General features: G+C 38.6%; 1 protein-coding gene across 1 annotated transcript; it reads left to right on the top strand.

The window, feature by feature from the left end:
* The first annotated feature begins 728 nt into the window (after nt 1–728).
* fgf18a (fibroblast growth factor 18a) lies at nt 729–25,816 on the top strand. Its single transcript, XM_067383231.1, has 5 exons — nt 729–1,618; nt 17,330–17,369; nt 17,825–18,002; nt 22,162–22,268; nt 24,565–25,816. Exons 1-5 carry the CDS (start codon nt 1,587–1,589, stop codon nt 24,832–24,834), a joined length of 627 nt encoding a protein of 208 aa, XP_067239332.1. The 5' UTR covers nt 729–1,586; the 3' UTR covers nt 24,835–25,816.
* Nucleotides 25,817–26,067: the final 251 nt, after the last annotated feature.

The raw sequence follows: 26,067 nt of genomic DNA, 5'->3' as shown, positions 1-26,067 counted from the left end.
ACCATAAAGCGTTCTGACTGGTCCCGGTTTACACGAGGTGGGGGATTTGGGTTTGAACCAGGGGAAGATTTTTACCCTCTTAAAGTATGGGGTTAGTTTGGGACCCGGCCTGAGCTTGTTTCCCTGGAGTCGATATAGCGGAAGCGCGATGCGTCCCGGTGGGACCGCTTGTGCGTGCGCGAGCGCGCGCTCCTTTGTTGCGCACGGTGACATTGGCGAGTATTTTCGCTGTAGTCGGGCGACATCACACAGAGGCTGAGTAATCTCGTTTGGATCCAATAAGTATATGTGTGTGAGTGAGAGAGAGAGTAAAAGAGAGAGGGGGGGGGGCAAAAGGAGAGGGAGCGAAACAGAGAGAGAGAGAGAGGGGGGGGGGGGGGGGCTGGGGGAGGGAGGGAGGGAGGGTGGATTGATCTGAAATCTTGTTCTGTTTTTTTTTTTTTTTTTTTATTTCCTTTTCTTGGAGTGATTTCTGCGCTCTGCCGTGGAGCTTCAGAAGACAAACGAGAGGAGAAGAAACAAGCCGCGTTTACGCACCGCGCGCTCAAAAACGCGTTGTTAGTTTTTGCATCCAACGTTTTACGTGAATTTGTGAATGAAAGCGGCTGAGGAAGAGGAGGCGGCGCAGGTTAAGTGGACGCTGCATCCAGTGCACGGGTCGCCTTCTTTAATGCGCAAAAAAAGACGCGTTTTACCTTACCGACCGAAGCCCTTTCGTCGGGCTGACTTTTGCGCTGTTCTGGGGGGAGCTGCAAACTTTCTTCATTTTAAAAAATAAATAAAAAGCTCGGATTGCATTCTTTCCCCCTTCAAACATTTTGGAGGTGATGTCATCGGCCCGTGTTTTGGCTGCTGTTGCGCTGGAGCTCCAGAATTGAGTCCGGGAAATCAGGTGCAGGGAGCTGCTGTCGCGGGTGGCTGCGAGCGTGTGCCTCTCACCCCTCCGCCTTTCCATCTGCTTTCACTTTCTCCTCATCATCATTTCCCCGTCTCCCAGGCGCAGCAGCCATGACCGAGCACGCTCCAGGGTACCCGGTGTCCAGCTCGCCGCCGCCGCGTCTTCATCGCTCCATCCCCGTCCAGGTGCTTTGCCTCCCGCGACGCGTCATTTCGCCCGTGGCGGCCCAGCATTGACACAGACTCTTACGCGCGCGCATGCACTCCACGGAATTAATCAGTTTTAATCCTTATCTGTGGACGGACATTTTCAGCAGGAAAAGTTACGGTCGGACTTGCTTGGAAAGTTTTTATGAGCGGAAACGGCGTATAGGTGTGGGTCGCGTTTGAACTTCGCTTCACCTGTTCGTCAGACTCCGGAGGATTCAGCTGCGCCCCGCCTCGCCCCGCCCCGCCCCCTGCCCGTTACCGACCGCGGACCGCAGCCATCCGTATCGGCGGTGGCGCGCTCACACCCCGCTGACCCCGAGCCGCCCGTTGACGGTGAAAAGATGCAGTCCACCGGCGCCAGCGGGAACGTCCGCCGACCCTGCCTTCAAACGGATTAAACAAACCGGATAGACGTGAAGCCGTGACCCGGAGAGCCGTTTCTCAAGCGCGCACGGAGCCACACGGACGCGGAGGAAGCGATGTGGGCCTTTCTCTCCACGGTGGCTGTCTTGTAAGTCATTTCTGAATGACCTCATGCAGAATGAGTTGTAATGCGTAAATTATTAATGCTGCTTTCAAAAAAGCTCAATTACCAAAGTCTGTGTGCCACACGCTTCACTTGACATGACAAACTCCAAGTCTTGCATATATATAGTGATATAATGACATCACACTTATGGGTTACCATGGACACGGATGTCAATCACACCCAGCTCAGGTAAGACCCATCCAATGAAAACAGCTCCAAAGGTGTGTCTGCCACTCTCCTTATTTTCCTTTCATTTTTTGTTGTGCACACATGGCAGTCATCTTGAGATGGTTATCATTCCTTTCCCAACCTGCGGATGGGACCAAAGGGCCTCTGATAATCCATATCCCGAAAGGCAGACGGAGCGCCTGTCTGGTCCCGAGCTCTCCAAATTACTAATAATAACGCCCAAGGATGGTTGTTCAAGCAGGCACAGAGCTGGCACCTTATCTGCTGTCTAGAAAGAGCGGCGGCCGCATGACCTTCTCTGACAGGAAACTGCAGTTTAGAGACAGAAAAACATCAAACAGAGCTTTAACATTCTCAGACAGTTGTGCAGAATTAGCCAGGAATTGTGGAAGTGAGACTAGATCATGTTGGCTTAGCGTGTGCGCTTGTTCTCAAGGTTGGTGTCGTTACAAACGGATTCAATGTCTAATGATTAAATGCACCATATTTGAGGTGATTTGGGGTCTGTAGAAACAGCAAAAGACAGCAGACACAGATGTGTTGAAGTCTCGTTGGCCTGTGAAAGCCAGAGGCGTCAGGTGCGCTAGAGGTTATTTGTTTGAGATGAGGTGAAGATAAGTTAGTTCCCATTTATCAGACACGTTTCTTTCAAAGCTCTTCTCAGTGGAGCACCTGCCTTGCTCAAGGCCGTAGCGATAAGCTGTAGACAATGGAAGAAGACTTGATCAGTGCACTCATGTAATCAGGACAGAAAAGTATAAAGCATATTCTCTACAAGAAGAAAGGAATTGAACATATTTACAATTCCTAATGGCTAAAAGCAAGTCTTGCCCTCATTTTTTTTGTCATTGAACATTGTGCTTAACTGATTTTTGTATTTTTTTGGAGTATGTTTTACAAGAAAATACTATTTCAGTCTTTCTACTTGCAGTTACTTTGTAACCATTTGTGAAATTCACTAGAAATTTCGAAACGAAATTTGTTGCGAAACAAATCCTAGCAGTTTTTTTTCTATACTGGTTGGTGCTTCTCTGGAAAAGTGCTGCTGTTTTTTCAGGTGAAGCAGGTGAAGAAATCAAGACTGATAAGAACATCAGAAGCAAAATAGGTTTGAAACTTCCAAAAATCTAGGAAAAGATATTTCCATTTCAGGACCGATCCAGTGACCTTGAGTGAGTGCTGCAGAAATCCAGGCTTTTACAATGACATATGTTACATGCAACAGTGCACAAATGGGACTTTCTGTTCCTGTAGATCTTTCAGAGAACACCATTGGAACATTAATCTTAAGACTCGCAGCACCTACAGCCCTGACTGCATTTCTCTTTCCTTCCCTGTGCTGCTATATTGTTTAAAGTTGGCCAGCGGTGTAAATTGTGCTTGAAGGGTGTGCAGGGTGATTTGGGATACGACTCCACCTCGCTGCGCTCAACTCTACACACGAACGCCTTCAGGAATCATTCTGTCTCAGGTTTGATGATGTCATCACCTTGCTTGTTTTGGCCACCGACAATAGCGCTCAGTAGAGTAAAGCTCGCAGCTACTTTCTTTCTTTCTTTCTCCTTCTCTCTCCCCATTCCCCCCACCTCTCTCTCTCTTTCTCTGGCAGGCCGCAGGCTCGTTGTGGTTTGGGAGGGATACGGAGAATCCGAGGTTGCAGCTGAAGTAGTTTTTTTTTTGCATTTTCTTTCCCTCTTTCTCCCCTCTCTCTCTCTCTCTCTCTCTCAGTGAAGCACTACTGTTTTAACAGCTGAGAGTTCTTACGGGACCCTGAGCCAGTCTCACCTGCGCAGCCAGGGTTTGGCAGCTTCGCCAACCGTACGTGCACAGATCCGCAGCCAATGTGTTCTGATCTGCAGCCAGCATGCACAGATCTGCAGTGTGCATGCATGACCTCTGCTGCCTGTTGGTGAAACACAGCACATGCACACTAATGCATATCAGTCAAATTTAAAGCATGTGTGTATGGTAAACACATACCCTAAAATGAAAATTGTCCCATGATTTACTCACCCTTAAGCCATCCAAGGTGTATGACTTTCTTCTTTCAGACAAATACAATCGGGAGTTATTTTAAATAATGTCCTGGCTCTTCCAAGCTTTATAATGGTAGTGAATAGAGGATGAGATTTTGAAGCCCAAAAAAGTTCATCCATTTGTAACCGAGGCCAGTAGTAGCTGTGCGAGTAAACCTCTGATCTCAAGCCTCCTTGTTAGAGCGTCCGACTCCCACACCGGAGACCCCGGTTCGAGATCCACGCAGAGTGGGGTGAGTAAGTCCTGGGTAGAGGGGTTACATTGGTGCCGTGCCCCGGATGGGAGTAAGGGTTTAGGGGGTGAGTGTAACGGAGGCCAGCTAGATGTTGCTGTGTGAGTAAACCTCACTCCTCTAATCTCGAGATGCTCTAGCGACTGACGTTAGAGGTTGCAGCCTTTAGCCTCCTTGTTAGTGCGTTCGAGGCCCGCGTAGAGCAGGGCGAGTAGGACTTGGGTAGAGGGGTTACATTGGTGCCATGGCCATGACCCGAATGGGAGTAAGGGTTTAGGGGGGTGAGTGTAACGGAGGCCAGTTAGTAGTCGCTGTGTGAGTAAACCTTACTCCTCTGTTCTCGAGATGGTCTAGCGACTGATGCTAGAGGTTGCAGCCTTTAGCCTCCTTGTTAGAGCGTCCAACTCCCACACTGGAGACCCAGGTTCGAGGCCCGCGCAGAGCGGGGCGAGCAGGACCTGGGTAGAGGGGTTACACATTCATCAGAAAAGATATCCACACGGCTCCGGGGGTAAATAAAGGCCTTCTGAAGTGAAGCGATGCATTTGTGTAAGAAAAATAACCATATTTAAAACTTTAAGAAACTAAAATAACTAGCTTCGGACAGACGGCCGTACGGATCGATTTATGGCAAAAGAGTGAACTCTGACGTATTGACAAACGCGGAAGTGCAAAGGATTGAGCAAAACAAAACAGCGGTCATGAATTAGAAGTCTAAAAGGAAAATCTTTAAAGAGAAATGTTGGAGGATTTTGATACAAGAGAAGAGGAGCTGGAGTTTGTTGCGCAGTCCTATTTGTGTGAACAGCAAGAGGTGCCTAAGCTTACGATACTCCTACATCACGTCAGGGGTTACTCTTTTGGCGCAATTCGACGTGCGTACACCGTCTGTCGGAAGCTAGTTTTTTTAGTTTTTAAAGTTTTAAATATGGATATTTTTCTTACAAAAAGCATCGCTTCACTTTAGAAGGCCTTTATTAACCCCCCAACCCCCCACCTATAGGACGGCTTGAGGGTGCGTAAATCATGGGGTTATTTTAATTTTGGGGTGAACTATCCCTTTAAAATGATCAAAAGTGACAGTAAAAAGACTTCTTTCAAATAAATGTTGTTATTTTGGACTCTCTATTCATCAAAGAATCCTGAAAATGAATGAATCACGGAAAACTGTTTTCAGCATTGATAATAATCAGAAATGTTTCTTAAGCAGCAAATCAGCATATATTAGTATGATTTCTGAAGGATCATGTGATGTTGAAAATACAGCTTTGCATTACAGGAATTAATTACATTTTACAATATATTCAAATAGAAAACAGCCTATAATATTTCACAGTATTACGGTATTTTTGATCAAATAAATGCAGCCTTGCTGAGACTTTTTTCCAAAACCTTTTAAAAATCATACCAACCCCACTTTTTTTTTTTTTTTTTTTTTAAGATTTATTTTTGGCATTCTTGCCTTTATTATGAAAGGACAATAAGCTGACAGGAAGCGAAGTTGGAGAGAGAGAAGGGGACAGGATCAGGAAAGGTCCCATAGCCGGGACTCGAACTCGGGACGCCCAAAGCGCAGCTGCACTATATGTCGGCGCGCTGCCCACAGGGCTATTGGCCCCAACAGACCTCAAACTTTTGAAAGCTAGTATGCAGTTTGTGTATACAGCTTCATACATATTAACATCAGAAATGCAGACAGCATAAATCAGTGCACACAGGTGGAGAGGAGCTGTTTATGTGAGCAGGTGCGCACATGAGAGCCTGGTCAGCATATGCAACATCTGGTCAGTGATGATGCCGAGGTGTGTGGCCGATCGGGGATCTCAGGTACGAAGGGTCAAAGAGCAGGTGTGTCGGCCAGACAGGTGAAGTTTGTGCCAATCTGTGACACACCGTTTAGCAACATGATACACAGAGTGCCTCTGTTCCATTTACATTGAGAAAACTTCACAAACACATGTGAGCTTGTGAGCATATTGGGCCAGTATGAGAGGAGGTGAAGAAAAGGGCCGTCTCGATCCATTCTGGAGAGAGATGAGCCCATTCTCATGCTTTTACTTTTTCCTACAGCTTCATGTAAACATCTTCAGCAAGTGGAGGAGTTTAATAATAGGGAAAAATGTTTTTAAGGTGTGGTGACACCTGTGTTTCATGGCTTGTTTTATGTGCTGTCTAAACGCCAGGAAATGATAGAACAGAATGACAGATTAAACCCAAGAATCTGATTGGTTTGAAGATAATTCAGCATCAAGGGGTTTACTGGTTAGTAAGGCCCTGTTAGCAACTGTAACTACACAATCTGACAGCAAATAACCATATAAAGTAGTGTACTTTTTCCAGATATTTTTCTTGTTCTCAAAAAACGTGTATGTAAAATGGCAAATTTCAAATAAAGTACTTCGGATTTGCATGCAACAGCCAAACAACTGCCAAAAAGATGAATGGGAATTCTAACAGAAAGCTTTTTACAAGTATTATAGGCCTGCTTGATTCAGCACTTGTGAGGTTAAAGGTTAAAGTGGACATATCGTGGAAAACTTGATTTCCCTTGTCCTTTGAAATAAGACTTTGCTGTACTATGCAAACCCACTTTTAACATTCACAATGGAAACTAGGCTGCAAAAATGACTTGTTCAGAAACCGTCATTGTTATGACAGTTATTACATTTACATATCAAAGCCAATTTTCTGAGCAACTCACCAACTATTCAGCACTGTTCAGCAACTGAGCCTACCATAATGAACAACAGCATGAGCACAGATAACAGGGAACGTTCTCAGAACGTTCTGGCAAGGTTTTCTCAGCGTTATGAACAAATGTTCTTCTAGTACCATTAATAAAACATTTGTCCAGACTTCAGAGTTATCTGGTCTTTAATAATGTTCTCAAAACATTAGCACAAAAATGTTATTTATTCATCGTTCATGGAAGCATTCACCTTGACTTATACAATCTTCCTTCAAGGGACTTGTATACAGACAAGTATACAGTCATCAGACAGACTGTTACTGTACATCATGTGTGGGTAGTTACCAAGCATGCAACAACGGTGAACATGGGAAATGTGGTTTTTGTACACTGTGCTGCTATTATAGGGTGTGTGTTCCTGTGGTTTGCTGTTTAATGTAGGAAGTGTTTAGCTGATGTGTACAACACTTTTGAATGTGAATGAAATGTCACTGTGTGTGTGTGTGTTAAGAGAATTTTAAAGAAATGCTCCATTTCAAAACAAGTTAAGCTTTATGTACAGCATTTATGATATGCTGTGCATTACCACAGACAATAATTAATTAAGACAAGAATCATGATGGTAATGTTGATAATATCTTAATATCTTCATGCCATGTAATCACATTTAGCAGATTAGAGCAGGTGATTATATAGTTTACGTTTTGTGACGATACATGTAATCAAGCAGTTCAGATTTGCTATATATCACTTTACGTGAGTGTACTGCATGTGGATATATATATATATATATATTCCCACACAACTTTATATATTAAGCTGTGCAAAAATATAGTTTATAGTTTATATAACTATATTCCAATTCTTCTGTAGCATTTTTGTGTGAGGAACAAACTAAAATGTCATTATAAATTAACCGATAATCCTTATGTCCGATAATCCTTATAATTTTATGTGGTTATTTATTTTATTTTATTTTATTTTTCAAATATTTTATTTTATTTTATTTTATTCAACAGCCTTAATCCCCACCACTTTCACTGTAAGGAAAGCAGCAGATCGTACATTCTGCAAAACAAACAAACAAACAAACAAAACAGAGACATTTCTAGTAAACTGTAAAAAACAATATATATTTTTTTTTCGAAGTTGTAAATAAAAAAAAAAAATTGATTGGAGTATAGGCCTAAGTCTTACAAGAAAATACTACAGGTGCTGGTCATATAATTAGAAGAACATCAAAAAGTTGATTTATTTCACTAATTCCATTCAAAAAGTGAAACTTGTATATTATATTCGTTCATTACACACAGACTGATATATTTCAAATGTTTATTTCTTTTAATTTTGATTATTATAACTGACAACTAAGGAAAATCCCAAATTCAGTATCTCAGAAAATTAGAATATTGTGAAAAGGTTCAATATTGAAGACACCTGGTGCCACACTCTAATCAGCAAATTAACTCAAAATACCTGCAAAGGTCTTTAAATGGTCTCTCAGACTGCTGATTTGACAGCTGTCCAAAAGACGACCACTGACACCTTGCACAAGGAGGGCAAGACACAAAAGGTAATTGCAAAAGAGGCTGGCTGTTCACAGAGCTCTGTGTCCAAGCACATTAATAGAGAGGCGAAGGGAAGGAAAAGATGTGGTAGAAAAAAAGTGTACAAGCAATAGGGATAACCGCACCCTGGAGAGGATTGTGAAACAAAACCCATTCAAAAATGTGGGGGACATTCACAAAGAGTGGACTGCAGCTGGAGTCAGTGCTTCAAGAACCACTACGCACAGACGTATGCAAGACATGGGTTTCAGCTGTCGCATTCCTTGTGTCAAGCCACTCTTGAACAACAGACAGTGTCAGAAGCGTCTCACCTGGGCTAAAGACAAAAAGGACTGGACTGCTGCTGAGTGGTCCAAAGTTATATTTTCTGAAGAAAGTAAATTTAGCATTTCCTTTGGAAATCAGGGTCCCAGAGTCTGGAGGAAGAGAGGAGAGGCACACAATCCACGTTGCTTGAGGTCCAGTATAAAGTTTCCACAGTCAGTGATGGTTTGGGGTGCCATGTCATCTGCTGGTGTTGGTCCACTGTGTTTTCTGAGGTCCAAGGTCAACGCAGCCGCATACCAGGAAGTTTTAGAGCACTTCATGCTTCCTGCTGCTGACCAACTTTATGGAGATGCAGATTTCATTTTCCAACAGGACTTGGCACCTGCACACAGTGCCAAAGCTACAAGTACCTGGTTTAAGGACCATGGTATCCCTGTTCTTAATTGGCCAGCAAACTCGCCTGACCTTAACCCCATAGAAAATCTATGGGGTATTGTTAAGAGGAAGATGCGATATGCCAGACCCAACAATGCAGAAGAGCTGAAGGCCACTATCAGAGCAAAACATGCTCATACTTTTCATGTTCATACTTTTCAGTTGGCCAAGATTTCTAAAAATCCTTTCTTTATATTGGTTTTAAGTAATATTCTAATTTTATGTCTGTGTGTAATGAATAAATACAATATACAAGTTTCACTTTTTGAATGGAATTAGTGAAAAAAATCAACTTTTTTAAGATATTCTAATTATATGACCAGCACCTGTATTTCAATCTTTCTACAACAAAATTTCACATTTAATTTAATGCCTTACTTGCCCTTTCTTTGTAATTATTTGTGAAATTTACTAATAATTTTTGAGTGAAAATTGTTTCTACCACCAATAAAAATGACAAAGTTTTGGGTGATCTATTCAATTAACTTCCATTCCTTTAATTGCGTGGGTTTGTCAAGCATTATGATTGGATATAAGGATAGCTTATGAGTACATGTGTACATTAAGTGTGTGTTGACAGGCATGATGGAGAGAGCGTGTACATGTGTGTGTCTGTTTCATTGCAGCTGTCAGCTGGTGAGACGCTTCCTTCTTCTCTCATATCTCTTCATAGCTGAGGCAGTGTGGGGGAGTCTTTCATTCTCTACTTCCAGACAGGGAAACAAGAGAAAGGAAGGGAGAGAAAGAGCAAGGGATTAAAAACGACAAGATGAGAAACACTCTCTCAATTCCTTTCATATCTCCTCCATTCCTGTCTTTTTTTCCCCTCCGGCATGTTTTCCTCTGTTTGTGGCGTCTCCACTGACCTGGTGGTGATTTCATTTTGCGGGGTGAATTTTTGGGATGTAAACAAGCGACGGGCCACAGCTGAATCATCCAGAATAAATCAAAAACTACCGTCTTATCGCGATCGGAATAATATTAATGTCGCAAATAGCCGCAACCCGGCCGCAATTCTCACTAATCATAACGTCAGACAGAGGAAACCTCATTGACTGGGAATCTGGTGGAGTGAACTCACTGATGCGCTGTTACATTAGGGGTCAGAGGGCATTTCTGGAATCGAGTTTGTCAGTGTCAATGGAAATGTGTTGCTTCTGAAACCAAGAAATCATAAGACTTCCTTTGCAGCTGTCTCTGAATAAGCACACATATGACTAAGGCGTGAGATGTGTCATTTCTGCAGCACCAAACTAAATCACCAAAATAATCATGAAAAATAAATGTTTTCAAACACTCAATTGGTCTTCCATTGGTTGGACAAACACATAGCATGAATCAAACTCATGCAGCCTATGAATGGCTTACTTATAATTTACTCTTCAAAATGTTCTTTATTGTTATTGATGCTTCCATGAAGAACCTTTAACAGCCACCTTTCTATTGATCAAAGGGGGGGGGGGGGGGGGGTCACGCATTAGCAACTAATAAGCAACTAGTTAATAGTGAGAACTGGACCCTAAACTGAAATGTTACCAATTGTTTTGTTAAAACATGATAAATGTTTAAAAAGTTTTACATACATTCTAGACATTTGCTGAACGTTCTAACATTCAAAAGGCAACATTTTAGCATTTCATGCCTCCAATATGTTCCAGATGAATACATACATATCTAATAAACATCTGGGCAATATATGCATGCTATGTGGGATTGTTAAAGACCTTTTATACCCTAAACCAGGGATGGACAACTCCGGTCCTGGAGGGCCACTGCCCAGCAGAGTTTAGCTCCAACCCTAATCAAACACAACTGAACCAGCTAATCAAGGTCTTTAGGATTAGTAGAAAGTTATAGGCAAGTGAGTTTTTATCAGGGGTGGAGATAAACTCTGCAGGACACTGGCTCTCCAGGACCGGAGTTGTCCATCCCTGCCCTGAACCAACCATCACCCTCACACTAATGACTAACAGAAGTACATTTACAGCCGATTTATGAGCATACCAGTAGTTTGCTTAAAAGTCAACTATTATGAGGACATTTTTGACAAGTGTCAAAAAAGAATTTTGGCCTCACAAGTATAGCAAAACTTGTACATACACCCACACACTCATGATCTCAGACATTCGGTCATGGGGAGGTCGTGGGGTCACTGGCGAGACGATAAGGAGGAAGTGATGTGTTCAGCTTTTTTTTTTCTCAGTTCACACCCACTCTCGCCTTCTCAATGAGTGACATCACTGACCACTCCCACACCACCCAGAGAGAGCGATATCTGATTCACTGTTTTCATGAAACATTTGCCAAGAAGGACACAGAGAGGGAAAAACAGAGAAATCTGCTCACAAGCTGTTAGAGAGAGAAAATTAAAAAGAATATTAAGGTGTCATTTTACCTGCCACTGTTATTTTAATATCATTGATAAGTTTTAGCAATTTTGTTGTGTGTCATTTTTATTAGTTTTTTTGGTAACACTTCACTTAAAGCCTTTATATATATATAATTCATTGTGCATTGTGTGGTCTCATGACTAATTGTAACCACAGTTATAATACATTATAATACTTATCTAATTATTGAACAAGCTTTGAGAATAAAAATGCATTAAAACACATGGCTAACAATCAACTTCAGATGTATCTGCAAATATTATAATGCATTTTAACTTTGGTTACAATTACTTATAAAAAGATATATTGCATTATAACATACATTATGAATACTTTTATAATGCATTATATATGAGTTCTGCACAGGAAAATGTCTATCTGCACATTAAACTGGGATTGAAGAATGCATTTTAACATCCCAAAAATGACACGTGGCACCAGAATTTCTAAAATCAGCTCACAAACCTACAAATCTACAGGCAAATACATAAAACTGAAGCTGTACCTCTTCTGTTGAGCAGGTGTTGACCAGCATCATGTAGACTTGTGCCAACTGCAGAGCTGCATGGAGAGGCAAAGTTTAGCTCAGCGTCAGTCCACTGGGCTGCATGTTTGTTTTGAAGTCTCTATCTACAGGAAAGAAACATCACAATGGAGATTCTCATCAACCCTGTAAAGCCTGACATATGAAAAATAGAGTTTTTTGAAATGGCAATCCCAATTTTTAAAAAAAGTCTTATAGTGTGATAAAGTGAGAATATGGAGGAAAACACTTGTATTCTGTTTATAGTGTAAATCAATGAGATTTTTATAAAAGTACAGCAGACTACTTACATAAAATGCATATGAATATCACTATCTCCAATAATATGAGTAAGATGATATGATCAAAGCTCTGTAGTTTTAAAGCATATAATGCAATGCAATACAATGATGATAGAGAGATGAACAAATAAACCTTCCTCAAAAGCCTGATAATCATATTTGATACTCACATTTGAACATGATTTTTCTACAGAAATGATGCATGGATAATCAAGTAAACCAAAGTTGCTTTAGTCCAGTTAATGTTCATCTTGAAATATTACTAACAATATAAGTTATTCTTACATTTACTTTATAAAAATCAGTAAAGATTTTACAGCAAAAAGACACTTAAGCCACAAGCTGAAGGTGGACGTTTGTACAATTACACTAAAAGGCCTTTTATTTGCCAAAAAAGTATGAACTATCAATCAGATGACAGAAGAATGTAGTAGATTTTGTGCAACAGGTTTTTCAGCAACTTTTGATCATCTTAATCATTTAGAGACCTCAGAAGTCCATGTACCAATTATAGGCAGTAGGTTAATATCTTCCAGAGCACAGCGAAATTAAATGGAAGTAAAGGGAGATATTTGCTGGAGTCTCCTGCTTCTCAGATGTTTCCCAGTGATCTCACATATCTCTATTTTTATAGTTCTGTACTCTTACTGTATGACAACTATTGAGTCATTTGTGTCTAGTCTTACGTCTAAGGAGTTTTAAGTAATTACATTGTTTACATCAATGAGTTAAATTCTGTTTTGAATTATCCTTTCCAACACTGCTGTGTTTGATTAATTACGATAAACCTAAAAATCTAATTGCATTTGAAGGAAAAGCATGTCATTACTGCATAAGTAACATACCAAATGCAATTGCAAAATTAATGTTTTCAAACAGGTTTCCTGAACAGTTCGGAACAAATAGTCCTTCACAGAATTAAACAGTGCTGCAAAATTCATTCACACTCTTAAAAATAAAGGTTATTTTTTTCCATCAATGGTTCCATGTAGAACCTTCAACACATTTTTCCCATTCCATTGTACAAATGATTCTTTATAGTGGAAAAGGTACTTTAGATTTATTTAAATGTCCTTCACACTAAGAAAAACATGGTTCTTTTAAGAACTGTTCACTGAAAGGTTTTTTCAAGAACCAAAAGTGGTTCTTCTATGGTGAAAACCTTCTTTTTGAACCTTTATTTTAAAGGGGTCCTTGATTCTGATTTCACTTTTTTTAACTTTAATTAGTGTGTAATGTTGCTGTTTGAGCATAAACAACATCCGTAAAGTTACGACGCTCAAAGTTCAATGACAAGAGATATTATCTTTTACAGAAATCACTTTTTAAGGACTACAACAAACGGCTGGTAGGGACTACAACAAGCTTCTTCTGGGGTTGGTGACACCACAAACCCCAACATTTACATAAACCCCGCCCCCAAGAACACACAACAAAGGGGGTGTGGCCATGTTGGGCTGCTTTAGAGAAGAGGAAGAGTTGTTGTAGTAGAGTGTTGTTGTTGCCGTCTTTGTACGCCGGACTGCTTCACAAACGAGGGTCAATTCAACTCTGGATTTGCACAAAAGATGAACATGACGAACATGCTAGTGGATGAGTTGAATCAGCTCCACAGCATCTACATCAATTTATCCACTAACCGTTCAGAAACGTCCAGTTTCATTCTAAAAGTTGTAAGTTCTTCCTGAGTCTCTCCATCAATGTCGACTCCGGTTTGAACAATGTAAGGCTGAACACCGTTACTGACAACCCTCATTTTGGCTGCGTGAGATTCTCCAGCTTTGTTGCTGTTGACCTGTTAAAGCTCCGCCCTCTTCTGGAAAGCGGGCTGGGAAGCTCATTTGCATTTAAAGGGACACACAAAAATGGCATGTTTTTCACCCAAATGGGGGCAAATTTGACAAGCTATAAAACGCTAAAAGCTATAAATGATCTGTGGGGTATTTTAAGCTGAAACTTAACATTCTGGGGACACCAAAGACATATATTACATCTTACAAAAAGGGGCATAATAGGTCCCCTTTAAGAGTGCATAAAGAAATGACTTCAAGTTCAGCTGTAAAGCAGCTCTACAGAAGACATTCGTCATTATTCACCTCAATGTTGATTCAGTTTAGTTCAATAACGCTCCGTTGGTTGATCCGAAGTTGAAGCTCAAACAATCAGTCTCACAGTTTTACGCTGTTCGGGTGAATCAGCCTGTGAATGGTTTACTTATAGTTGTCTCTACGTATTCAGCTGGGATAGAAGAAAATGTTTTTACATCAGAAAAATTACACACGTCACCATCAAGTGCATTTGAGCAGAAGTGAAACCTGTTCCTCCACTGATTTCTATAGTTTGAGTTTGCAGCAGGCGTTAGTCCCGTAGGGGCCTGTGGTCTCCTCTTTGGCTGTCATAACATCGGACTTTTCACACTGACTTATGTTGAGCAGACGCACTGATCCGTCCTACAGGCCTGTTCGATTTCAAAGTCACGGTCCCCTGCCAGGAAAGGGCCTGTGGTGATGGAGAACTTTACCGTGGGCCGTGCGGCGCTGCCCTCATCCACTCGCTCTTATACGCTTAAAATCTTACTCACACCCACGGGCGTCCAAGTTTCCATGAAATTGTGAGTTATGCTTCAAATGTCAGGTTTTTCCCTTTTCCAACAACACGTGGAGATTAAACCAAGAAGGGAAAGTAGCTTAAAATCGGCATGAAATGAAAATTCATCTATTTTCTAAATGCATGCTATAGATCTTATTGTAAACAATGGACCTCTTTCACATTTCCGGGGTTCTCAGAAGCTGAAGTTATCGCATCATATAACTTCTATCCACCTTATTTTTAACGTAAGAGCGATCGGCCATTTGTAACTTGAATGTGCGAGCCTTACGGTGTCATTTGCTTCCAGTTATTTTAGCTGTACAAACACAGTCAGTCATGCTGCTTGATTTTTGCGAACTGGAATTTATCATCACATCCTTTTAATTTATTGTCATAATCATGAACACACTGGTTTGTAGAGCAGTCATCCTTCTAGTTATTTCCCAATAGCTGCTAATGGATCTGAAATCTTGCACAGAAATTCACAGAAAATAGCTTACTTCCATTGCAAAATAAGGTGGAGGGTGGTGAATGGAAACTGCAACAAATATCATTTTTGCATTCGCATTTGCTCCATTAGCAAAAGAAAAAATCCACAATAATGTTTCTATGACTTTCCACAAGAGGAAAAAGTATCAAGAGATTGATTAAAGAGACAGAACAATGTCAAATTTGCTCCCTTGGCCGTTGTATTAGATACACAACTAGTTTACTGTCATTTAATGCCAAGGTTATATAAAGTATAGTGTTATAAATGCATTATACATAAATATAAAAAAAAATGGGAATATAATTAACCTGTGAAAAGTCAATTTATCCATGCATGTATTTCATATTTTAAAAATGTTTTGACCTCATAATGTTTTATCAAAATGTCATAAGTCATAACATCAAAAAAACTCATAACTCGATCATCCAGTGAAAATGACAGACTTCTCTCTGGTGATGTACGAAGGATTCTCCAATCATTTAGTGCTCTTAAACTCCGCCCGTGTAGGCTCACGTCCATCCACTCCTCCATTTTTGAAAGCCACGCCCACATCTCAACATCCAGTTAGCAACCGCTGCAAACCCCGCCTTCATTACACTCGGATGTATGTCACAATGCAGAAGAAAAGATCTGCACTACTTCTGTTTCATCAAGGCTTTAAAAAAAGTTGTTAATGTTAATTTTAACATGTATTACATTATTAAAATCTATTAGATGTATATTTCAACATTATTATATTATATGTTTTTTTTAAGAAAGTGCTTTCTACTTCAAAATTTCATGTTTATTTCAATGTGGTTACTTGCCATTTCTTTGAAATTATATGTGAATTCTGTAAGGATCACTATCGTCAAATATTATAGATAATTGCATAGAGTTTGTATTGGCGGTATGGTCAACTCCCTGCGCATCAATGCAGCCTAGCATGGATAAGAGCAGCAATAATCCCCCCTAGGGTAAACAGAACAGAACCAACATATGCAGATATAATTAATGTCAATAATTTAACATGTATACATATTTCAAGAATTAGTTTGATTCAGGGGAATCACAAGGCCAATCCTGGCTGAAGAGAGGAGGAGCTGGGGATGGAGGAGGGTAATTAGCTCCTGAGAAATGCAGTAGCTGCTGATAATACTGAGGAGCTTATATATGGATGCTGTGACAGGCATCGTATTAGGTAGATGTGAGTCACCTGGGAGTCAGCTGACGCAAGCTTGACTGACATGAACTGACGCTAACGCTCGATATTACTAGCAGTTACATTTGTTTCAACGTATTTTTTTCAGTGTAACAATGAACAGTTGTATTTTTATTAACTAACATTAACAAAGATGAATAATACTTTAACAAATGTATTGCTCATTGTTAACTAATGGGTAAAGTGTAACCAAATAACTGAAAAATATACAATTTTCATGTCCATTTATTTTTTATTTGAGAAGTAGCAGCATTATAAGTATGATAAACAAACTTGTTCAGTATGATATAATTTCCGATTATGTTATAATGAGTGTTGTGTTGACAACAGGAAGTCCATGTGATGCCAAGGTTAGGGTTAGGGTTAGGGTTAGGGTTGCCTAACCCTACCCTAGGGTAACTGAATGTTCGGGTGGCCATTTTAAAGTCATGGCCCTGCCTATGGAACATACCATGATGCAGACAAGTCTAACATAACACATTCACCACAAATAGTCACGTTTACACAAGCCATATATAACACAACTCCACATATTTTGCCTCCAACATATATCTTCCCAAAATCCCCAAAGTCTTCGTGACATCGACCTTCTGACTATATATTATCCTTTACATAAACTTAAAGCTCTTAAACTTAAAACTTAAAGATGTTAATTATAACACCCCTTTCCATGTGGATATGATCCATCAGCAGGGCTTTGGGATGCAGGGTGGATTTGTTTTTTGTTACCATGGTAACACTTACCTGACCTTGATTGTTCTCTCTCTCTCTGGCTCCTCAGGTATATCCAGATGATGCTGGTCATGTGTAATCCTCTACAGGTGAGTTAACCTGCTCAACATGAAACAAAATAGACTGTTTAATACAAATTCCAGGTCTTAATGTGCACAATTTGTCAGTACAAGTTATTTCAAATATGTCTGTCTTAATAATCTAACATCAAAACACTTGATATGGTCACATTCCATGACATTAGTTAACATTAGAACAGTACTTTGGCGTAGAAACAATTTTCACTCAGAAACATGAAATTCTGAAGTAGAAAAAAAACATACATGTTTCAAATCATCCACAATCCACTGCAAACTCACATTCTAATGTGAAATGCCTGCTTTAACAATAAACACCATAAAGCCAAACTAAAGGCCATTACCATGGTACTTTTTTGTTAGTGATGATGAGAATTGTTTTTACAATGATTTCACTACAGAAAAATGTCAGATTAAGAGGGGAAGAAAGACTGGACATGAGGATGTGTGTGGTCTGTTGCCTGCAGGTGTTTGGAGTGGATGGGGTGAATTTCAGCGTGCACGTGGAGAATCAGACTCGTGCACGAGACGCCATGAGCCGGCGACATCATCGCGTGTACCAGCTTTACAGCCGCACTAGTGGGAAACACGTCCAGGTGCTCGGACGCAAAATCAGCGCCCGCGGAGAGGACGGAGACAAATATGGTAACAACACACACACACACACACGTATGTCTCAGTCTTCTAGCAAACACACATGAGAAAGACCACCCACAAACACACACAGACACACACACACATACACACACAGGAAACAGGAAAAGTAAAAGACAAAGACTCAGCTACTGCTGATACAGTGATTTACAGACAGAGAGATAAAAAGAAGCCAGTGAATTCTGTTTTCTTGTAGGTTTTTGTTAAAATTCCAAGAAAAACAACTCACTCTTAGAAAAAAGGTTCAGTGTTGTTCTATATAGAACCTAGTGTTCTTGAATCAATTTTAAAGAACTCTTAAAGGGGTCATGAATTGAGAAATCAACTTTTTCTTGAGCTTTTGATATATAAGAGGGCATCATACTATAAGAATATCCTGTAAGTTTCAGAACTAAAACTTCCTTGGTAGTCTAATAAAAGCTTTTATAGACAGCAGACCCAGCGAATAACTCATCCCGGAATGTGCCCATCTATCATAGGTGAAATGCCACCTCCACAGAAGAAATAAATGCTTATTTAATCATTGCAACGTTAGTCCCGCCCACTGGTGTGTTAGTGAGATGACAAGGAGAGAAGAGCGATACTGGATTATATCATTACCTTTCAAAGGGTCCTAATGCTAGGAATAAGGTTATTTATTTTCAACAATGTGAATGTCTCAGTTGAGCTTTATTTATTTGTATTCTGTATTTCACTGGATTCTTTGGTAAACCAATCACATTTCGGCGCAGGCTTTGCAAACAGATTTTTACAATGTGGACAGTAATGCAACAACATGTAAGTAACATTCTAATGCCTGATCTGATATGTAATGATTTATGTACAGTCAGATGTTCTTTGTCTATATGTCAGTAAATCAAACCAGTGACTACATGCTCAACTTTGCATTGTTTCTCTTAGGAGGATGAAAATAATCTGTTATTTAAATGGTGATTAAATTATATATAGATAGCGATCAGAGAATGTTCTGTTTACAATCGCTGGAGCTGTCAATCAGACAGTGCAAAACTCCCGTTTTATTCAACGTATCTCTTTGTTACATCACGTTTGCACTGTTAGTTATGATGAAAGCTTTTGTTAGTGTGCAGAAATTGAGTTGCAATGACGAGATCACTGCTTTCATGCATTCCAAAGCATGTCTGTGATCAATTAATCACTGCAACCTTTCATGCCACAATCTAAATATAATGCCATAGATCTAAATGTAATGCTACAGAGTAATAGCTATTTCAAATGGAAGATGTTAGCCAATCACAGCATTGGGAGTTTACACTGAAGTCTTTCAGCAGACACGCCCCTTAAAACTCAAAATCTGGGTAGGAAAAATGCCTTTTATTTCTAAATTATGACAATTTTTGATGTAAAAAGCATACTAACATTATAAGTGCAGTTCATGACCACTTTAATGCCAAGAAGCTTACATATAAGGAGAAATGTCTTATTATTGCATAATACTTTCATGTTTAATGGTTATTTCAATTTTGTCTAGTGATAAATAATCGTTAAATGCAGTTTAAATCATAAAATGCAATCCAAATAAAAATGAATTAAAACTAAATTAATTCATTAAAACTAAATCCATAAAACGATCTGATGATGGGAAACTCTAAAAGGTTCTATATGTGTGGCGCACGACAGAACCCTTTAAGGTTCTATATAGTATCGTTTCTTCTAAGAGTGTATTGTGATGTTCATCGTTGTAGTAATATAAAACTACTCATATCATAAGTTTTAGTCTCATAAAGCAGTCAAAATTCCCACTTGTTTCAGTTCCAGTATCTACCCAACAACTGCACAGTTTCTGTTTTCAAAATTGTGAATTTTGGGTTGAAACAAATGTAAATGTGGCCATCAGTCACCTGACCTCTACATATCATTATTGGCTACTGAAAAAGCTGTCAGTTGACCACTATCCTCTCCCCCATCCATCCACTCGTCCATCCATCCCCCTCTCCTCCTCTCAATGGTCTCGGATGTGTTTCGGAAGCTCACAGTCAATGGGCAAGGAAGCTGAATCAAACATTGGGCCTGTTTCATTCATGCATAGATCACAAAAACATCAAAAATACACATAGATAATAATTTAAAAAATTAAAAGATTTTTTGCATTGTGACATTTTCTGAATAATTTAGCTTGTATATATTGAAATTTCATTAATGCAGCAGGGTTATCTTGTAATAAAATAAAATATATTTTAAAAAATATTTTATTAAATATAAATGGAAAAAACTAAAATAAAAACTAATTCAAAATATAAAGTATACTTTATAGTATTTTAATGTATTATAGTACAAAAATACTGAAATACAACATTATATTTAAATCAGTCTAAATGAAATGTAATACAGCAAATACTAACCATTATATATAAATACTTTAAATTTAAATAATTCATCATAGAAATAATCAAAATACAACTGAATGAGAAAATTAATGTCAGAATTCAGAAAATCTTAATGGTCCTAAAACAAGCTTCGCTTAATTTAAGTCTTTTAAGTCATAAACATCTTCTTTATTTTTTTACTAATTTCTCTGGAGTGAATGACCTGGACGTGATCTTGACAGGTTTTGTGAGATTCGCCGTCATAATTCTTTAATTTTTTATTGTTCTGAAAGCTTCCGTGTTTTCATGATCGACTCTCCTCGTCAGGAAATAAAGGGAAGAGAAAAACAGGGAGATGGGAAGGGGGATGAGGATGAATGTATTTATACAGCGAGTGAGGGATGTCTGGATGAGGAGAGATTGGAGGACGACAAAGAGGTTATTGATCTCTGGTGACCCTTACGCTCATAAAGGTCATGCAAGGAGCCATTTCAGAGCTTCAACGGCCATATCCTGAAACCCGTACACATACACACACACACACACACACACACAGGCTGAATGACCTCAGTGAAATATAGCAGGAGGTTTTTAAAATGCAGTGACAGAGAGCCTTGGTTTAGAAGAGCGTAGTGCAATACAACTCATACTATTTCTGCAGCATGCTTTATGAATATTGTCTGGAGTATGCATGGAAATCTCGATCACCCACCACTGCCAAAATGTATCCCATAATGCAGATCCACTCAACCTTACATTTTAAGTTTGACAAATGAACCGGAATTGAAGCCAATTTTTTAACACCTCTGTCTTGACTCATTATTTGAACAGACTGCAGAAAGTTAACTGGATGCAAAATAAAAAATTGCAATGTAATGAAGTAATGTGACAACAGTGTAGCATATTATATAAAATATTATTGCATACCTCTTATATTTTATCAAAATGCTAAGGTATACAATAGCCAAAATTCTGTTTATTAAATGTGTTACCTCAACAACTATCATTTTTATTAGAACCAGGATTCCTAAAGTCTTGGATGTATTCAGGAATTTTAAAATTGTGATTTCTAGACTTTCTACACTTAGAAATTTCTATGCTTTTTTTTTTATAATTTTCTATGCTTAATTTATATATTTTTCTAGTCATATCAAATGCTAAAATATTTTTATCAGGCAGAAAATGCTGAGAAATTGCTGTTGTGAGTAAATAATAATGATAATAATAAACTGTAAAAATCATGTTGTGAACTATGGGAAAATTCAGTTCTTGAAACTTGTGTAATTAAATAATTAAATTATTATTTATTTTATATTAATTAATTAATAAATTATTTTAATTAATTATTATTATTATTATTATCATCATTATTAATATTTAAATTATTTGATTATTTTAATTCATTACCAGAAGTATCATAAATACACTAAACAGAAGATACTGGTATTATTTTTTGTTTTTGTTTTTAGGCAATGCACAGTATATACAATGTAGTTAGCAGTATGCTAGCAATGCATGTAATCTCAAACATAGTCGGATCTAATAAGAAAAGACTGACAAACATGAGTGTGATGGTTACCTAGGATTCTAGGTACCTCTGTCAACTGCTGATGTCAATTATATTGAGCTTTACTTGGCTTAAAACCATCAGGTTATCAATCCACCCCTCTCTATCGACTGATATTAATAGTGCCAGTCAAGGCAGATGCTGAAACAGAGCCATCACATCAAATTATAAACCCTATTTTTTTACGTCACTGCAACACCAGAGCTCATCGTGATATTTTAGTAACGTCTGTCTGTTTCTCTGCCTGTCTCTTCACAAGCCCAGCTCGTAGTGGAGGCAGACACCTTCGGCAGCCAGGTGCGAATCCGAGGGAAGGAAACCAATTATTACCTGTGTATGAACCGCAGGGGGAAGCTCGTAGGCAAGGTGAACTACACTGCTGACATCCTTCACTTTGTTTCTTTCGTGTATTGAAACAGAAAGTTCAAACATAAACATAAGTCTTGTCACTTTGTATAAGTTGGCAATAGGCTTGTGTTTACATCACAGTGATGAAGCATGATTTGCAACAAGATGGTTGCTTGTCAGAGGCAAGGGATACTGATACTCTGGAAATCAGAAATTTATATATATATGCTTCAACTTTTTTTCTTTTTTTTTCCAGGAAGAGAACAAGAGAGTACACTTTAAATGTATATACCTGCTAGAAACCATTTTTCTCAGCTTAGCACACTAACACATTAGTGGTTCTCAACCAGGGGGTAAGATGGCTTAAAATTATTTAAAATAAGACATTTTTTGCAAAAATATTTTAACAAAATATACTTTTAAATATGGTAAAACAGCCAAAATTATAAACAGCAAAATTCCCAGATTTAAATCAACTCTGCTCAGAGAACATATGGTCCCCCTTTAAATAGTGTTAAAGTAACACTGAAGCAGTTAAAGTTAATGAAATAATTAAGCAATTAATAAGGCTGTGACTTAAGTCACTTGTAGTTCTTGTCTTCTTATTTCTTCAGTGATTCTGCTTGTTAACAGCAGGTGTTCATCACTGATGCACAATCATTACTTAACTGCTTAATTATCTCATTAACTTTAACTCTGTTTCAGTGTTATTTTAACACTATTTAGAGGGGGACCATATGTACTCTGAGCAGAGTTGATTTAACTCTGAGGATTTTGCTGTGTATATATTCATTTTGTTATCTCAACTACTGTCACTTTTATTTAAGAACCAGGATTCCCACAGACTTGTATATGTGTAGGAATTTTAAAAGTGGGATTTTTAGACTCGGAAAAGTCATGGAAATTAATTAATTAATTATATATTAAATGTCCTAGAAATTTATATAATCAATATACATATTTCTAGTTATATGAAGGGCTAAAATATGTTATCAGGTAGAAAATGCTGAGTGAAAAAAAAAAAAATAATAATAATAATAATAAAGTAGTTGTGAAATATTAGAAATTCATTTTTTTGAAACTTGTGGAATTTATGGAATTAAATAATTAATTTTTAAATTATTTTATGTAATTATTTTAATATATTACCATTCCTAGTTAATGTAAATAAAAAAAAAATATGAAAAACATGCAGCTTTATCATTACAGCAGATGTACCAGTAATACACGGTAAGAAAAAAAAATGGTAAAAATACTGGTAATTTTCTGTTTCTACATTTACATGCATTTCCTTTAACCCTAAAATACAATGCAATATGCAACTCAAAATAACACCTGTAAAAATGAATTCCTTCATATTAAGACATTGTGCACTAATTTTAGACTTCTCTTAAAGGCCACGTTCACACAGCAGCAGAATATGGTTGCCAGTCCTGTATTTGTGTCCTTAATATGGTTGCGTTCACACACAATTCAGTTATTTATTCTAATACCGAACTCACACCCATACATTTTCAGGATTCACAACCACATTCTCTGAAAATCTGCACTGTGTGAATGAAACCAGACTGGGCTGCATTTCCCAAAAGCATCGTGAGCTAATTTGGTCGTAGAGACCATTGGTGGCAATGGTTCTATGATCTACTTAGGCTTGTGATGCTTTTGGGAAATGAAGCCCCTTGTCTGTCACGTCATATAGGGGGAGAAAGCCGCTCTGTGCTGCACAAACACATGTCTAACGTGTGTTGCTGGCTTTTGTGTGGTTTCGGTGACGGAGATATATGAGCTGTGTGTCATCTGAAGGTTTTAGATCCAGTCACTGTTCTCCGCTCTGCTCTCCAACCAGATGTAAAACCTGATGTTCACAAAGATTTGACAGATGAACTTGTGCCTCGATTGGACTGTTGTGTCAAAAGTAATAAGACTTTTCAGTTTAATCACCATTGCCATCTTTGATATTACTTTGGACACTGATAAGAGAATACAGTCTTGACTCCCGTCACACATTCATACACACAGTATTCGAGACTAATATCTGTAAAGTAGCCTAAATGCTGTTGTCAGTCCCCAAAACTGACAGTGTTGACATATCCTAAGTGCATCTAAGCCTAAATGAAATCAAAAAGGTTGAGAACCACTAATATATATGATCTCGACACTAACAAACATGGACCTTTGTGATTTTTAGTCCAAGTTTGGGGTCTTTAAATGCATTAAACATATAATGCTCATGGTCAAGCTAACACATGCACCCCTCTCTTTGTTTGTGTATGTTTGTCTCATTATGTGTATATGGACTTTTCTCTCTCCCCAGAAGGCCAGCAATCGTAGCGCAGACTGCGTCTTCATAGAGAAGGTTCTGGAAAACAACTACACAGCGCTAATGTCAGCACGCTACACAGGGTGGTACGTGGGCTTCACCAAAAGAGGGCGCCCTCGCCGTGGTCCGCACACGCTTCCCAACCAACAGGATGTCCACTTCATGAAGCGCTTCCCGCCCGGAGAGCAGCCGGACTTAACGCCGTTCCGCTTCACCACCGTCAGCAAGAGGAGCAAGAGAGTGCGTGCTGCGCGACCACGTTAATGTGGACGCCAATATCCCACTGCTAACGTTTACATGAGGACTAGGAATAAACAAAAAACAGTCCTACTCCACAGTCCAGTGAAAATGACACTGCTAATGCAAAGCGGGACCGTCTTGTCTTGTTTGACCAGACAATGCGATGGCATCACTTTATATTCCACTGGGTTGGACCTCTACAACCCTAATAATAAATACTAGCTAATTTACACCAGAGCTGTGGTTCACGACAGCTTACTTCAGACACGGAGATGACTAACCAAAGCAAACACAAGCAAACGGCCGGCCCAGCACTCGGGCGGAGGAAGCATTAAGCTACACATCCAATGAAGACACGCAACAAAACACAACCACATTGGCCTGTAGACGCTGATCGTGTTGCAATTTTCCTAAGACAAGACTTGGACGTGATCCCGCCTAAGGGAGAGGAGCAGATATACCCGAAGAATGAATGAAAGAAAGAAAGACATAGACATCCAAGAGAGAAACAAACGAGAAAGGCTACTGTTGTATGGGAGTGCTCCTTGGATAAGACCTCTTAAAGGATATGGTCAGTCAAAAATGAAAATGTAGGCATCATTTACTCACCTCATGTCACTCTAAACAACAGTTCATAGTGAACACGTTCATGAAAAGGACAAAAAACAACATAAAAGTGGTCCATATGACACATGCATCATATTCCTGATCATTGAAAATCATGCAGCAAAGGTTGTTATTAATTACATTTTTATTATTATTATTATTATTACTATAATTGAATAAATTCACAGCTCTTGTCCATACAACAACAGCTCATTAGACAATTATAATTTAAATGCGATGAAACGGAAGTATAGCATCGACCTTTTCTTCCGTATTGTGATGTAACATTCAAAAGTGTGATTTCTAGACCTGAAAATGTCATGGAAATTAACAAAATATTAAAAACTTTATATAATGAAAACACATTATTATAGTTATATCAAGTGCTAGAATATTTCATCAGGTGAATTTGTATAATATATATATATATATATATATATATATATATATATATATATATATATATATATATATATATATATATATATATATATATATATATATATATATATATATATATATATTCTTATTATTTATTATTTTAAATATATACACTCATGATGGGTTAAAACAACCTAAGTTGGATTGAAAATGGACAAACACAGCAATTGAGTTGTTTTAACCCAGCGGTTGGGTTAAATGTTTGACCAA

This window comes from Chanodichthys erythropterus, chromosome 1 (assembly GCF_024489055.1).
Source record: "Chanodichthys erythropterus isolate Z2021 chromosome 1, ASM2448905v1, whole genome shotgun sequence".
Taxonomy (NCBI): Eukaryota; Metazoa; Chordata; class Actinopteri; order Cypriniformes; family Xenocyprididae; genus Chanodichthys; species Chanodichthys erythropterus.
The sequence above is the reverse complement of the archived record's forward strand: the minus strand, read 5'-3'. Positions and strand labels throughout refer to the sequence as shown.

Coding starts and splice junctions, on each gene's coding strand:
- fgf18a (XM_067383231.1), top strand. CDS start 1,587: ATGTGGGCCTTTCTCTCCACGGTGGCTGTCTT. Junction 1,619..17,329: donor CTCTCCACGGTGGCTGTCTT/GTAAGTCATTTC, acceptor CTGGCTCCTCAG/GTATATCCAGATGATGCTGG. Junction 17,370..17,824: donor TCATGTGTAATCCTCTACAG/GTGAGTTAACCT, acceptor TGTTGCCTGCAG/GTGTTTGGAGTGGATGGGGT.